The sequence below is a fragment of the Tachypleus tridentatus genome, chromosome 5, assembly GCF_004210375.1.
Source record: "Tachypleus tridentatus isolate NWPU-2018 chromosome 5, ASM421037v1, whole genome shotgun sequence".
NCBI lineage: Eukaryota > Metazoa > Arthropoda > Merostomata > Xiphosura > Limulidae > Tachypleus > Tachypleus tridentatus.
The window spans coordinates 33174339-33188583 of NC_134829.1; the positions used below are offsets into that span (position 1 = coordinate 33174339).

The 14245-nt window shown below is 31.2% G+C and overlaps 1 protein-coding gene across 4 annotated transcripts in view; it reads right to left on the reverse strand.

Annotated features, from left to right (window-relative positions):
* Window positions 1–1899: 1899 nt before the first annotated feature.
* LOC143250877 (homocysteine-responsive endoplasmic reticulum-resident ubiquitin-like domain member 2 protein) overlaps window positions 1900–14245 on the reverse strand; it is a 32256-nt gene continuing 19910 nt past the window's right edge. For all 4 annotated transcript variants that reach the window (XM_076502012.1, XM_076502010.1, XM_076502013.1 and 1 more), the window contains 5 exons: window positions 13480–13625; window positions 12393–12536; window positions 11107–11424; window positions 10062–10230; window positions 1900–4031 (listed from right to left, as the gene is read on the reverse strand). In XM_076502012.1, coding sequence (XP_076358127.1) covers window positions 3852–4031; window positions 10062–10230; window positions 11107–11424; window positions 12393–12536; window positions 13480–13625 — 957 coding nt within the window. In that variant the 3' untranslated portion in view covers window positions 1900–3851. The remainder of the gene's footprint in view (window positions 4032–10061; window positions 10231–11106; window positions 11425–12392; window positions 12537–13479; window positions 13626–14245) is intronic.

The following is a 14245-nucleotide window of genomic DNA, read 5'->3' on the forward strand; positions in this document are numbered from 1 at the left end:
AAACCTGTTATTTTCAAGTTGATAGTTGTCAATGTGTCATGGATGATCTACAAAATGTAAACTAATGTGCAATATTGAACAAATAGATGTGCATTGTGTGTGTGTATATTATACAATTACATTAAAATATTTTAAAGACAGAAATAAAAGTTACTGATGCTGATTTTTTTTTTTAAAGAATCAAGCCATTTTGTCATCACACATTTAAACCCTTGTAATCTATAACAATTTCCCACTTAGTGAGTCAATATTTTACTTCAGGTTGAATTATGTTGCAAGAATTGTTACAATTCATGTTTCTTATGTAATTTTAAGCAGGTAAGAAAATTCAACTGGCAAGGCCAACTTTTTGCCACTGAAAAGGAAATTTGAACAATCAAGGTTTAATCCAAATTTTTAGTTAACATGGTAAGAAAACTTATTTTTGCAAATTATATATATTTTTCACTTTTCATCTATGATGATACATCAGTATTAGAAAACAAAATGTAAATTATCCATTGATAAACAAATTCAAGATAATAGTACTGGACCCAATATAACTAAGACTTATTTTAAAGCAGTATGCATCAATTTTGTAACATGTTACTGTTACTTTAAGATATTTTATTCATTAGTTATTAATTCAAGCATCTTACAGTATTGACCTATCTAGTAAAAATTCAATTACAAATAGCACACCCAATTTTGTAAATACACCCATGTCTTTCTTTAGATAATCAGTAATGGTTAGAAAATAAACCTTGTAAGTTAAAATGTTTTCTGGCTATAGCTTACAACACTAGAATCTGATAAGGAAGAGATCTGGTATCTGATTACAGTTGTAGCTGAAATAACTATTTCATTCTTCCATACCTGATATAGAATACATCAATACCTCATTTAGTGCTCAGGAATGGTTCCTGAGAACAGAGCTCTAAACAGGGTCATTTTAACATTACCTTGAATGGAGAGATGTAACGGAAGGCATTGTTTTGTACCTGTGACTGATGTACAAGTGCTTTATTTAGGTATTGGTACACTTAGTGTAAATTACTATAATAACATCATTGTTGATGGAAAAAATTCAAATTTTTAATGGCATCCAATATTTGGTTACATATCCATCAAATAGTAGATTACACAATCTTCCTGTGTTTACAACTTGTACTAGTTACAATTAATACAAAAGTAAGATTTTAATTTATCAAATGTATTACATGTTTCTGTATAGAGGTTCATGGACTGTTTTTCTAAGAGTGATTTTTTACTGCATGCAAATATGGTGGAGATGGATGACATTTTAATGGTTCATACTCCATCACTGTAAATTCCAGAAACATTATGATAATTATAGGACATTACTTTTTGCATATTATTATTCTTTGCAGCATTGTTTTAATAAATAATTTTAGTGCAGTATGAGTTGTAATGTTCAGTTTTGGAGTATCAATTTTTTCTTTTGTTTCTTGTGAAAAAACAAACTTGAGGAGACAGCAGCTCTGTAACAAATCAGCTTAAAATGACATGGCACTGACCAGGATCTGATTGTATATATTTATTATGGTATTTTCATATAATTTTTTTCTAAATTGTCTTGCAGGTTTTCTACATGTAGTTGTAACATTCTCACTAACAAAATGTCAACATGTACTAATTTTTACTTGCACAGGAGTTGTGTGTAACCAAAGCTCAGTTTTTTTCTTATCGAGGAGCGATACTGATGCTTGTACAAATTGATATGAATGTTTGTTCTATTCTGTTTAAGTTAGTAATTTAGAATAGGCAATAAGTATACAGCTTGGGATTGTGATTTTGTGTCTGTGTGGATGTTGAAGTGTCCTCTTCACCACAGCAGCCAATGAGAAGTCATTATATAAAATACAGAGGTTGGCCACTAAGTTAAGACATACACAGCTGTGGTAGATGAAGGTTTTATTTGTTCAATTACGTACTACAGATTTAACTTCTGTTTTTGTTCAACTAATAGTCCTGAATTTACTATGAAGTATAAATGCTGAGCCAAAATTATTTGAAGATAAATAAAAACAAGAACTGAAAAAAATCTTAATATAAATTTAAAAATGTAATTAATAAACCTGATGGACCAACATAAGTTTGGTATATGAATTATAACAAACTAAAGTTATACATACAGTGCAAAGATCTTGGGCAAAGTGGTACAAAATGTTATTAAAAACAACATAAAACAGTAAATGTACCATCAAGTGAAATAAATCCTTGCTATAGTTGTAACAATGACTATCATCAGTTTAAAAGAATCTAATTTTATATGTTCAACACACATACATGAAAAAGGAAAGCATGCTACGGACTTCAAATTTGGAGCTTAGAGCCAGTAACCAAGATAAATTCAAAAGCATCTCTGGTCCATTATTTACAAGTGAAATACAAATGATAACATCAAAATAAATCCAACAATTACCAAAGTGCCTTACAAGGAATACATTTTAAAATGTCTTATAATTTTCTATGAATCTCTTCTGAAATATCATATTTGTACCTTTGCAAGATGAAACATGGGTGTATTGAACTGCTTACTCTTTCAGTTACATTTAAAAATAGTCATTATAAAAGTATTCTGAGAAACTATCTGTGGAAAAATGTCTTTATTTATTCATTATATGTACAGGTAAAACAGTTGAAACTGATACAGCACTGACTAGGTTAGAACTGGGTGCTACTTTGCAACCCATAAAAATAAAAGGAAAAGCTTACTGGCATCATATCATCAAAATAGGAAGAAAAAATATTACTGGCATATCATCAAAACTGGAAGAAATACACCAAGCTACTTAAAATATTTATTGACATTTTTTGCAATAACTCCAGCTAGAACATACAATACTTTATTTCCATATACACCACATATTTTACCAAATAACATATCTCTTAGTTCCATCAAGTCCTGTGTGTAAAATAAAAACTAGCAAACAACCAATTTTTCTTTCAGAAACACATTTTGCACAGTTATGTTTAAACATAATTAGAGATTAATTCCTTTTACTATAATGTTTAGTACTTCTTCTTAGAGAATCAACTCCTACCAAACAATATTCCATTTTAGACCGAGTTTTTCTTATTTTGTTTTTATTAGAAAGTAATTTGGCACAGAAAAGCGTGCAGTGAGATTTTCTTGTAAAGCTATGCAAATTTTCACATGTAAAATGTTACACTGTACTGGTTTTCCTGCTTAAATTGTATGGCATTACAAATACATAAATAGGTATTCGACAGAAGCACCACAGATGTTCATGGTAATTTTTCAATCTAACACCAAACGTTTTTGTTTTATATAACACATAATTCAACATTATATTAAGGTTTGTGTAGGGTATAAAAACACTTACAAATGGTGTTATAGTTGCATATTATATCTACCAAGGTTCTCGGAAAGTTAAAATATTAACTAATTAATCTCGTACAAACCATATTTTCAGTACTTTGAGGGTTTTAATTTTTTTGAGTTGGGTTTGTACAAAATATAAGCTAAAAAAATGGGTGTGGAAGGCCTTCCCTGATTGAATTAGAACAAGAAAAAGGAATGTTAATTTTTTTTCAAGCTTAGTGCAGCATAAATTTAAATTTATGAATAACATTTAACTTGAAAAACAGCAACTCAATGCTGACTTTCAAGAAAATAAATACAGTTAACTTGCAGGAAAAATATATTGCAAAAGAATCATCATAAATTCCAGTTTGAGACCAATAATTATCATGTGAGCTTTAGACATAACCTACGATATGCTGTTACAATCCTCACTCTTGAGTACTAGGATAAAAATTGTCAATGTTTTCCAACCTACCAACAAATATGAAAAGAAGAAATCACAGGATTCAAATCGAGCATGTTAATTAATGTTGACAGGAGGAGGTTGCTCAGGTATCAGAGACAAGAAAAAACTAGAGATAAAGCTCCACAAGCTGACTAACAGAGAGGGTTGCGGAGTAACAACTGGCCATCGTTCAGTCTGATGTGGGTCATTCTCGGCATCCATTATAGCTTCTAGCTGACGAATCTCTTCAGCATCCTAAAGAAAGAAAAACATTTAAATGTTACACATGCTAAGCAGTGACACAACCAGTCTAAAAAATGTTAACAAAAATATTTTATTTTGAAAAAAATAAGTAAGTACATAAAAATGCTATATACAAGTTGCTGTTTCATTAACTTGTTTTCCATAAAAACATTATTTCTTTTTCTTAGTCAGAAAATACATAAATGTTGAGAAGAAACAAATGTAAAAACACTATATACAGGTAGCTTGAATAATTTGTTGTTTTTTCTGTTACAAGGTGTTCCGCGAGTTTGATCGATAGAAAGCTGAAACGAACGCCCTCTTTAACGCACATAATTTTATTGGACGTGAAGATCACGAGGCTCACTTGCTTCAACAAATTAATAGTTCTTGTTTCCAATAATCAAGCCCATACACTTTACCTTGCAGTTATACCAGGCTCTCCAAACATATTTGCAAATCTTTCAAGAAAATTTTGTTAAAAGAGAAAAAAAACAAATAGTAATGAATGATTGACAGTTTGAGAAGGCTAAATGTGTCAGTCCCAATAAGATCTGTTCAAAGTTCCCATCCAACAGTTGCTAGTCGAAAGATGTAGTTACAACTAAAAGCATCAGTACTTTAATTTAAAAGTAAAACATTACCATGAAACTTCAACATTACACTGAAAAACTAACTATCAACTCAGAACCCATTGGGATCCTCTTAAAATTGGTCATAAAGTGTATTCCATAAGTAAAACTAATCTACAACTAGAGTAGAAAACAAAAGTTTTGGCTGTTATTTATAAGGGCTGCACTCTTTTGCTGGATTGTTCTGATTGCTGATACAAAATGTATCTTTACATGGCAGTAAAGTATTTATAGTATCCTACATAAGTTTATGGGTTGCTAGTAACTGAAGAACTTTGGAAAACAAATGAAATAAACAAGTAACCTCATTATTCTGAACAATAACTAAAAAAAAAGCACTAAAATAATATTTACAAAATCAATTTGTACTTGCCCCAAGGAATGTATATGTATGCATGACTCAACTTCAGAACCATTTCAACCTTATTTGTATTTTATTAATAAAGTAATCAATTAATGGTAGATTAATTAGATAATAGGTGATCACACATCACATGACCCTATGCAACATTATTACACAATTAAACATCCAAGATAAATTATACATATATTATTGTAAAAATCTTCCTTAAATGTTTCACTCATTCACATCGTTCAAACACACAGTAAATTTAAGGAACATTGGTTAAATCAAACATATTTCAAAAGGGAGCCTAAGTACTTCAGTTGACAACAAAGAACGTCTACACCAAGATGGTTCAATCTTTCAGTGAAGCTTCCTCAGTTAGTAAACGTATGGAGCTGTTTTCTTTGGAAAGGTTTGCGTTATTTACCTGTGATGAATTTTCAGACTTGTCATCTAGCTATTGATCCACAAGCTCACCTTTAAAACAATTTTTCATATTCCTTTTGTCAAAATTTAGAATTCCTTTCAGAGTTTCTCAGCCCTGGCATAAAAGTAAGCTGGTTCCTTAGAAAAGACAGCAGAATTATTCAGTTCTTTTTTTTTTGAGTAAAATACAGTATTCAGGTATTGTTTTAACCTTCTACAACAGGAAGGTAATAATGCTTACATAAGTTATACATATAAAGAGAACACAGTTGTTTTGAATAATAACAACTGTTCCTCCTTTAAAAGTTTAATTTCATACAGAGTTGGTTCATACGCAATGAAAAACAAAAGTGTATTTTGAGTTGTGGAGCAAAATTTATAGTACAGAATCTGAAAAAGAAAATCCTAATTTAAAGGTACTCTTAGTTTTCATATCTACTGTGTTAGTTTTAATTTTGTCTTAAATATTAGTAGTATTGTTTTAATTTAAAATTATGTATTTTTTATATAAATATTATTACACTGACTACAAACTTAAGCCAATTTGGAGAAATGTAACCAAGAAACTATATTTACTGTAATTCTGAATGTAATAAATATATTTTCATGAAATTTGGAAATCTTCTAGTAAACAGTACATGTTTGTTGTACCCAAAATATCAGGTTTTTTAAGAATGGATTTTTTATTACAATTTGGTATGTGAATTAAGTTAGTCTAACTCTTATTCTGCTTGTTTTGAGCGAGGTGTTTTCCTTGGACCTCCTTAATGAATATCAAAGCTTATTTTAGTGAAACTTTATATTTAATGGATTATTTTCTCTACCCTAACACTAACTGCAGTAAAATCAACAATCAGAGTAAAATTAAAAGTTAAGGAATACAAACAAATAATTCTCAGTTTTCCTTTTTAGCCATGGTGCAGCAGCTCGTAGCATAGCAGCTCATTGAATAGCTTAGTTTTTTTAATTTGTTTTTTAGAGTACACATTTGGTATAGCTGGCACACAAATATATATAATAAAAAGGAAAAAAAGGTCTCATTAATTTACTCTAGTCCTGCCTAAAATAATTTCAAGTGCCACAGCAATTGAGGATTCCTTCTTGTTTCTTTCAACAATAATGACATGTTTTAATAAACAATTAAATACCACTTACTCTTCAACCAAAGCTAGTATTTACTTTTCAAATTTGGTTCTATTTAGATTTGTTTTAAAGCTACATTTAAGACTCTCACAGATATTGGCTAAAACCATTTATTACAGCTGGACAAATGTGTGTAAACAAATGATCAAGTTATAAACTAGCTTCAAAATGTGTGCACACTGGCACTATAGTATCCCAAGTATTTTTACGTTTTCATGTCTAATCTAGTAAATATATAATTTTTTACTTTTATAACAATAAGTACAAAATATTCATAACAAACAAGAAATTTAATATTTAAATTATGGTTTTTCTTTTGGAAGTCAGAAAATAAAGCTCTGTAAACCTTTTTTTTTTTTAACAATGTTAGTATTCCAAAATATGATTGTTTTATTGAAATATGCAATTTAGAACACAAAATACTATTACTCACAAGAAAAGATAAAATGTTCTGAAACTTTATAACTGAGCTATACACAAGTTACAAAAATGTCTTATAAAACTAAACCACCAGAGTAAAAATGAAACTTGGACCAAATATTTTCCAAACAGTTAAACTAACAGCGTAATAATAAATTTAGTAAAGTGGAATCTTCAATTTGTATTAGTTATAAATAATCAAATATCAGAGGAAATTGTTCACATTATTTGAAAGACAGGATGTAACAGAAGGGGAGTGATGTGGGTTTTACAAGTTCACATTAAGATTATACATTACAGTAAAGTTATTTATAAATTTGTACCAAACTCAAAAGATCATATGATTTGTGATGCAATGTTTGTGAAATGTGCGCTTTTACTTATATTTGCAGAGTTTACAATATAAATTTTATCAGAATGTTGTGAAACAGTCTCAGGAATCAGTGATGTCAAGAAAACCCACTTATATATTTCTCTACATGTAAAAACACCTTGTTTGGGTTAAGAAAATTTTTTACGTAGAGGAGCGAACAACGTTTCGACCTTCTTCGGTCATCGTCAGGTTCAGAGATTTACGGACTTATACAACGAACATAAACCAAATCAACACTAGGAATGATAGAGACAAAAAAGATCTGCTGAAACAAAAAACCTAAGATGCAAACAACAGAAAAGACATCAACATGACAAACCATTGACTAACCTCATAATTAACAGATCAGACCAACAATTAAACACAGACGAGATACATCTACTTAACAAAGGACTCAACTTCGCAATAGCACCTAGGTACATTCCAACTTTAGAAATCAAAACATGTTTAGAAGATCTAGCCAGGAGACTTGTGATACTTTTCACAAAAAACAAAAACAAGAAAACAACCAACAGAAACAAGACAACTTAGACAATTTTATTGACATCCAACAGCCAAACTTCCCAGGTAAAATTAAAAATTTATTTTCCAGAAACACCTAAAAACAAAATTTTAAACAATTTTTTCAAAGAATTGTCTCGCAAAAACTATCAACATAATTTCACAAAACCAAAAGTTAAAAAATAATCTTACAAAAAGAGACATTAATTCCATTGAAAACCTAAAACAAGACAAAAATATTAAAATTCTAAAAGCAGATAAAGGAAACGCTATAGTCATAATGAACACGAATGAATACGTCCAAGAAATGAATAACATCCTATCAGACACGAACAAATTTAAACCAATACACACAAATCTAACAAAGACACATGAAACGCAACTAAACAAAATACTACTACAAATGAAAAAAAGCCAACACAATTTCACAAACACTTTATTCCTACCTACGTAAAACCGACTCACGCACACCGCAAATATACGGCATCCCCAAACCTCATAAACCAGATTGTCCATTACGACCAATAATATCCACATATGAATCGTTTAATTACAATCTTGGTAAATACATAGCATGGGTATTCTCCAAATATGTAACATCAGCCAGCTCATTCATCAAAGGCTCTTTTAATTTCAAGTCTAATCTAAATCAACTTAATCATAAAGCCTTAATGGCCAGTTTCGATGTTATATCCCTCTTTACAGAAGTTCCAACCGCTGAAGCCTGCAAGATAGCCTTAGAACTCTATATCCGAGACCCTAACCCATCAATAGACATTTCCAGCAACCAATTAGCAACCCTCATAAAATTCACCACGATGAAGACAAACTTCATGTTCAACAACCACAACTATATACAAACAAATGGCCTAAGCATGGGCAACTCAGTATCACCAGTTCTAGCCAATATTTGTATGACACAAGTTGAAACACAAGCAATTAACACAGCATTACATCCAACACTATACTGGTACAGATATGTAGATGACATGATTGTGGGATTCAGATCTACAGAACACACTTAAATTTTTTCAATATGCTATACATCCCAACATCAACTTCACATGTGAACAAGAAGGAAGCAATCAAATATCATTCTTAACCTCAAAATTACAAGAACTGATACACAATTTAAAACAAATCCACCAAAAAATCACCCATACTGGACTATACATTCCCTTGGGACTCAGTACATGAAACAAAACAAAAACTCAACATACTAAGAAACCAAATAAACAGCCATAAAACTATGCTCACAAGATAAAATTTATGATGAATTAAACAAAATAAAACAATACTTCATCAACATCAATAAGTTTCCTCCACAAACCGTAAAAAACATTATATGCACATACCTAGACAGAAAGCAAAATCAATCAGCAAAAGTAAATATATCTCACGAATCAAAAAATCATGAAACCATATACTGCTGCATACCATAGACTCCCAACATCAGTAGAAAAATAACCACCACTTGGCAAAAACTAGTAACAAAATATGATATTCCAGTTAATACCAAATTTATTCAAAACCCGGCACAAAACTGAGGTCTATATTATGTAAAAACTACACTGACAAACACCACACCAACATTATTTATAAAATACAATGTGATAACTGCCACGACTTCTATATTGGAGAAACAAGTAGAAAAATGGAAACCAGATACAAAGAACATAAAAAGTCAACTTCACAAGTTTTAAACACTGCAAGTCAAATAAACACAACATAACCATAAAAAACACTCAAATACTAAATAAAGAAACAAACATAAACAAATGCAAAATTAAAGAAGCCTTACTTATACAACAACTTAAGCTCAAAATAAACCAATACAAAGAACACCTTTATACTTATATTAAAAAATAATATAATAAATAATAATAATAATAAAATAAATAATATAAAATTATATATTCAAACATCTAAACCCGCCCTCTACATTCCGACACTCAGTTACACAACCCTTTTAAAAAGTGAACCTGACGATGACCGAAGGTCGAAATGTTGTTCGCTCTTCTACATAAAAAATTTTCTTAACCCAAACGAGCCATTTTTACATACATGTCTCAGAAATATTTAAGATTAATCAAATATTCTTCAGAATGGTAAAATTTGTTCTTTTACTATAAAAATCCCAAAAGAAACTGTAGGAATGCCTTAGAAAGCTTGGCAACATGTACTTAATAAAGTATTTTCACCTGGTCTTGAGGATAGCCTCTTGGATGTTCCTCTGGTGCTGGAGAGAAAGGATTTTGGTGCTGCTCACCAGCAAGATAATTTCTTTCATTGTCTTCTTCTTGATTTCCAGCTACCTGGTTTTCACGAGCAGGTGTCTGTACTCTTCTAGCAAAGAATCCTCCGTGGTAGCTATACAGTGTTAAGTATAATACTTTCACTGCAATTTCATGTAATTTAGTTAAATAGCTACTGCCACGGAAAACATACATTCCATAGGTTAGAAATGTTATAATATTACTCAAATTTTACTAAACATACAAACATTAAATTTTCAGTAACTTACTAAAGGGTTAATTCATTTTCAATATGTTTTTATATAATAATTAGATCTTACTTTTAACACTCTGCTATCAGAAACTTGTTATATATTTACTTGCTGTGTCTTAAGTTTAATATTCATTTTAAACAAAAGGAAAACCTATGTCGCAACCAAAATGATTCCAGATGGCTAAAATGACCCAAATAGTTTTCATGCATATTTTGGTTTCTTTACATTTATTATTTTTGCACACTTCCAACGTATGAACTATCTACGAAATATGATACTTTATTACTGTCGTAGAATTTTTATGCCAGGTTGATAATCAAGTAATCTCTCTCCAAGAATGATTTTAAAAACATTATTGCAGGTTTGTATGTTAATAAAATTAGGTCTGTAATGAGATGTACAACTTTCAAATACAATATTGTTTTTACCATTGCATCAAGGTGAGGAAGGTTAACATGTTAACACTTGAAAATAATTTTTATATCAACACAAATAAATAAGAAAATTATGAAGAATTAACTTTCAAGCAGCAAAATTTGGCTTTGTTACCAGTGAGTACTAAACTAATACAAAGGAATACTTTTAAATATTGTATACAATATCACCAGCACTTCTGAATGGTTGAATTACATCTAATACTTCTGAGATATAGAAAAGCTTGGCAAGGAAGACAAGCTTCAATACACATGTATATTATTAAGGTAGTCTGATCATTACAAATACTCTTCTGTACTTACAGATACATTAATAAGGAAATTCCCATGACAACTAAGAATCTTCCAAATGATGAGTAGAAGTAAACAATGCTGAAAAGAACAAGGCTGCGGCAGATAACGTAGAAGTAGTCCAGCCAGTCCCGATTCATAACTCCTTCCTCTTCGTCATCCAGTAGAGGACCCCCTTGAGCATTCATTCGAACATTGTTATTGTTGGCAGGTTGAGGCTGGACTCTCTGGTTTTCATTGGCAATATTGATGTCAGCTCCTGTTTGGGATGCAGATCCAGCTGTTGCAGAAGTCCTTGGCTGGAGATTATTGTTAGTCCCTGCCTGAGCACTGAAAATATCCAAGCCAAAGTTCATGATCAATAGACTGAATTTTATTTTTTAATCTAATGCTCAGATACTTTGTTCATGATCGATAGACTGAATTTTATTTTTTAATCTAATGCTCAGAGAGATTTAAGAAAATGTGGGGGTGGATGCTATGATACATAAGACAAAAATCTTAACTTTCACACAATGTACTTATAACACATTATTACTTTACCCAAAGTTTTTAATAAACTTTAAGAACTCATTATGTATATATATTGATGTACAATGTGCGATGGTAAAGGGGACAATCTAGAAAAAGAAGTGATCAAAGTAGTGGCTTTAAGAGAGTTTTTTTCTGTTATCCAATTTAACCCAGCTCTTAATGTCCTTCCACACTGTTTCACATAATTAATGAAGTGACTGTCACTGGCTGAAGAAGTGTCCTATGGGATAAAGTTATAAGGTCACGAGTCAAAGTAAAAGATGGATATAATTCAAGACACGGTTATTCATGCCAAGAGTTATGGCGGCTGTTGTAGTAGAAACCTCATCCGAGTTTATTTATTATTACAACAGTGTGGCCATAGAGACTACTGGCATACTGTCCGAGATAGACACAGTGTGTATGTTGTGTTATTTTTTTTTGTTTATTGTAAGACCATAGACCCATCTGTAAATGTAGTTAATGTTATCTTATAACAAAGTTAATAAATGGTCAATAGCATCAATAGTAATGGGTGGAGAGTGTTTCAAACCCCAATTAACATGCCTCATGTTCCAAATTATCATCCCATAAACTTAACATAAAGTTTGATTGAGACTAATCCAGCAACTTAGTGGTAGTTACGTAATGGACAGACATACAGATTTTTGTGTTTTGTGTGTGTAAATTACAAAGAGTAGTAAAATATAAGCTAATTATTAAAAGTTTCTCTAAAGTAAATCTACTAAAACAGAAATAAAAACAATTGTGTTTCTGTAACTTACTGCTGCATGTACTGGGCTATGTACTGTGCATACATCTGCTGAATGGCAACCATCTGCTCCATCATGTGTTCAGGATTTATGGGAACACCTGGGACAGATGGAGATAAATGCAGCAGCTGTTCTAGGTACTGGTAGCTGGGAAAGCTGTATAAAACCAATATTTATTAACATAATCATATCAATATAACATTAATTTTAAATGTTTTCATAAGGTTCTTAATAATCTTTTTCTCATGTAAGTAAAAAGTATGTTAAGATATAATAACCTAGATATTTATTTAAAATACTCTTAGAAATGTTTGTACTAATTTTTCACATCAGTCAAAGATAGTGTCACAGTGTAACAAAAGTTCACCTTTGAATGCTCTTGGTTTCAATACAAATTCAACAAGATTTCAGAAAAATTTCTCAATAAATGTAGATACTTTGGAAAGGCTTTGATATTCAAACTGTGTATTACCCCTGTTGAGACTAGTATACTTATGACTGAAAACAAATTTTGTGATTTCCTTTATGGGTCCAAACATTTACCAATATTCATCAAGACTTATACCAAATGTGCCTACTGCAGAGGAGCTATAACTGTGCAACTATTATGTACACCAAATAGATTATGCACAAGAATACCAAGCAACCTTAAACAAAAACGTCTGAGATTATGGCATAGATTTAAATTATTAAAACAGTGTGTCGTTCTTGTTCTAGTAGGACAACATTCCATGCCACAAACTGTCAAGATTCATGCATGGTTTCGCAGTGTCTATCAATGTGACTCCCTTAGAAAGGCTTGCTCAGAGCTCAAATCTTAACCCAAAGGAACATCAGATACCTTCTGAAGAAATTACTTTGAATATTAAGACTGGACATCTAGACAGCAACAGGCTGATTTTTTAAAATAACAAGAGATAAACTACAGTGCACACTTACCAGAACCTGATTGAGAACCTTTCCTATCAGAACAGAGAAACTAATCAGGGTAAGATAAGTACTTACAATATAGAAGTGTGATACTAGTAATACAGCAACAATAATATACCTTATTTGATAGATGTATTACAATGTAGAAAGTACTACTATAGGGTATAACCTGTTAGCATTTAAATGAGTTGTTGACCGGTGGTGAAGAGTTTCAGTACTAGCAGCTGAAGACAAAGAATCACTTTGATTACTGATATTTGTGTGGCTTGAACTGGAAATGATGTTTTCAGCACTGTTAGAATTTTCACAGGCCTTCTGGCAAAGACACAAAATTAATGTATGAAGCAAATTCATTAAAAACATCAGATAAAAGTAGACTCACAATATAGATCATAGCTAGTACAATTTAAATAGCAATTTAAAATTTAAGCAACACAATACAACAAACTGACAACAAATACAGAATATTATAAATACATTAGAAACATGAAGACTGAATAAAATGCACTGATTAGTTAGATCTATACAGTCAACTATTAATAGCATTTTGGTCTGCTCGTTCGTTTTGAATTCGTGCAAAGCTACTCAAGGGCTATCTGCGCTAGCCATCTCTAATTTAACAGTGTATGACTAAAGAGAAGGCAGTTAGTCATCACCACCCACCGCCAACTCTTAGGCTACTCTTTTACCAACGAATAGTGGGATCGACCATCACATTATAATGCCCCAATGGCTGAAAGGGTAGGCATGTTTGGTGCGACAGGGATTCGAACCCACAACCTTCAGATTATGAGTCGAATGCCTTAGCCCACCTGGCCATGCTGGGCCATTTTGGTTTGCAATCCTATTATTATTTCAATAGGTTTTATCAACAAAGTCACCTATACAAATGGAATAGCTTAGTAACTTAAAAAACAAAAAGCCATTTGTGACTA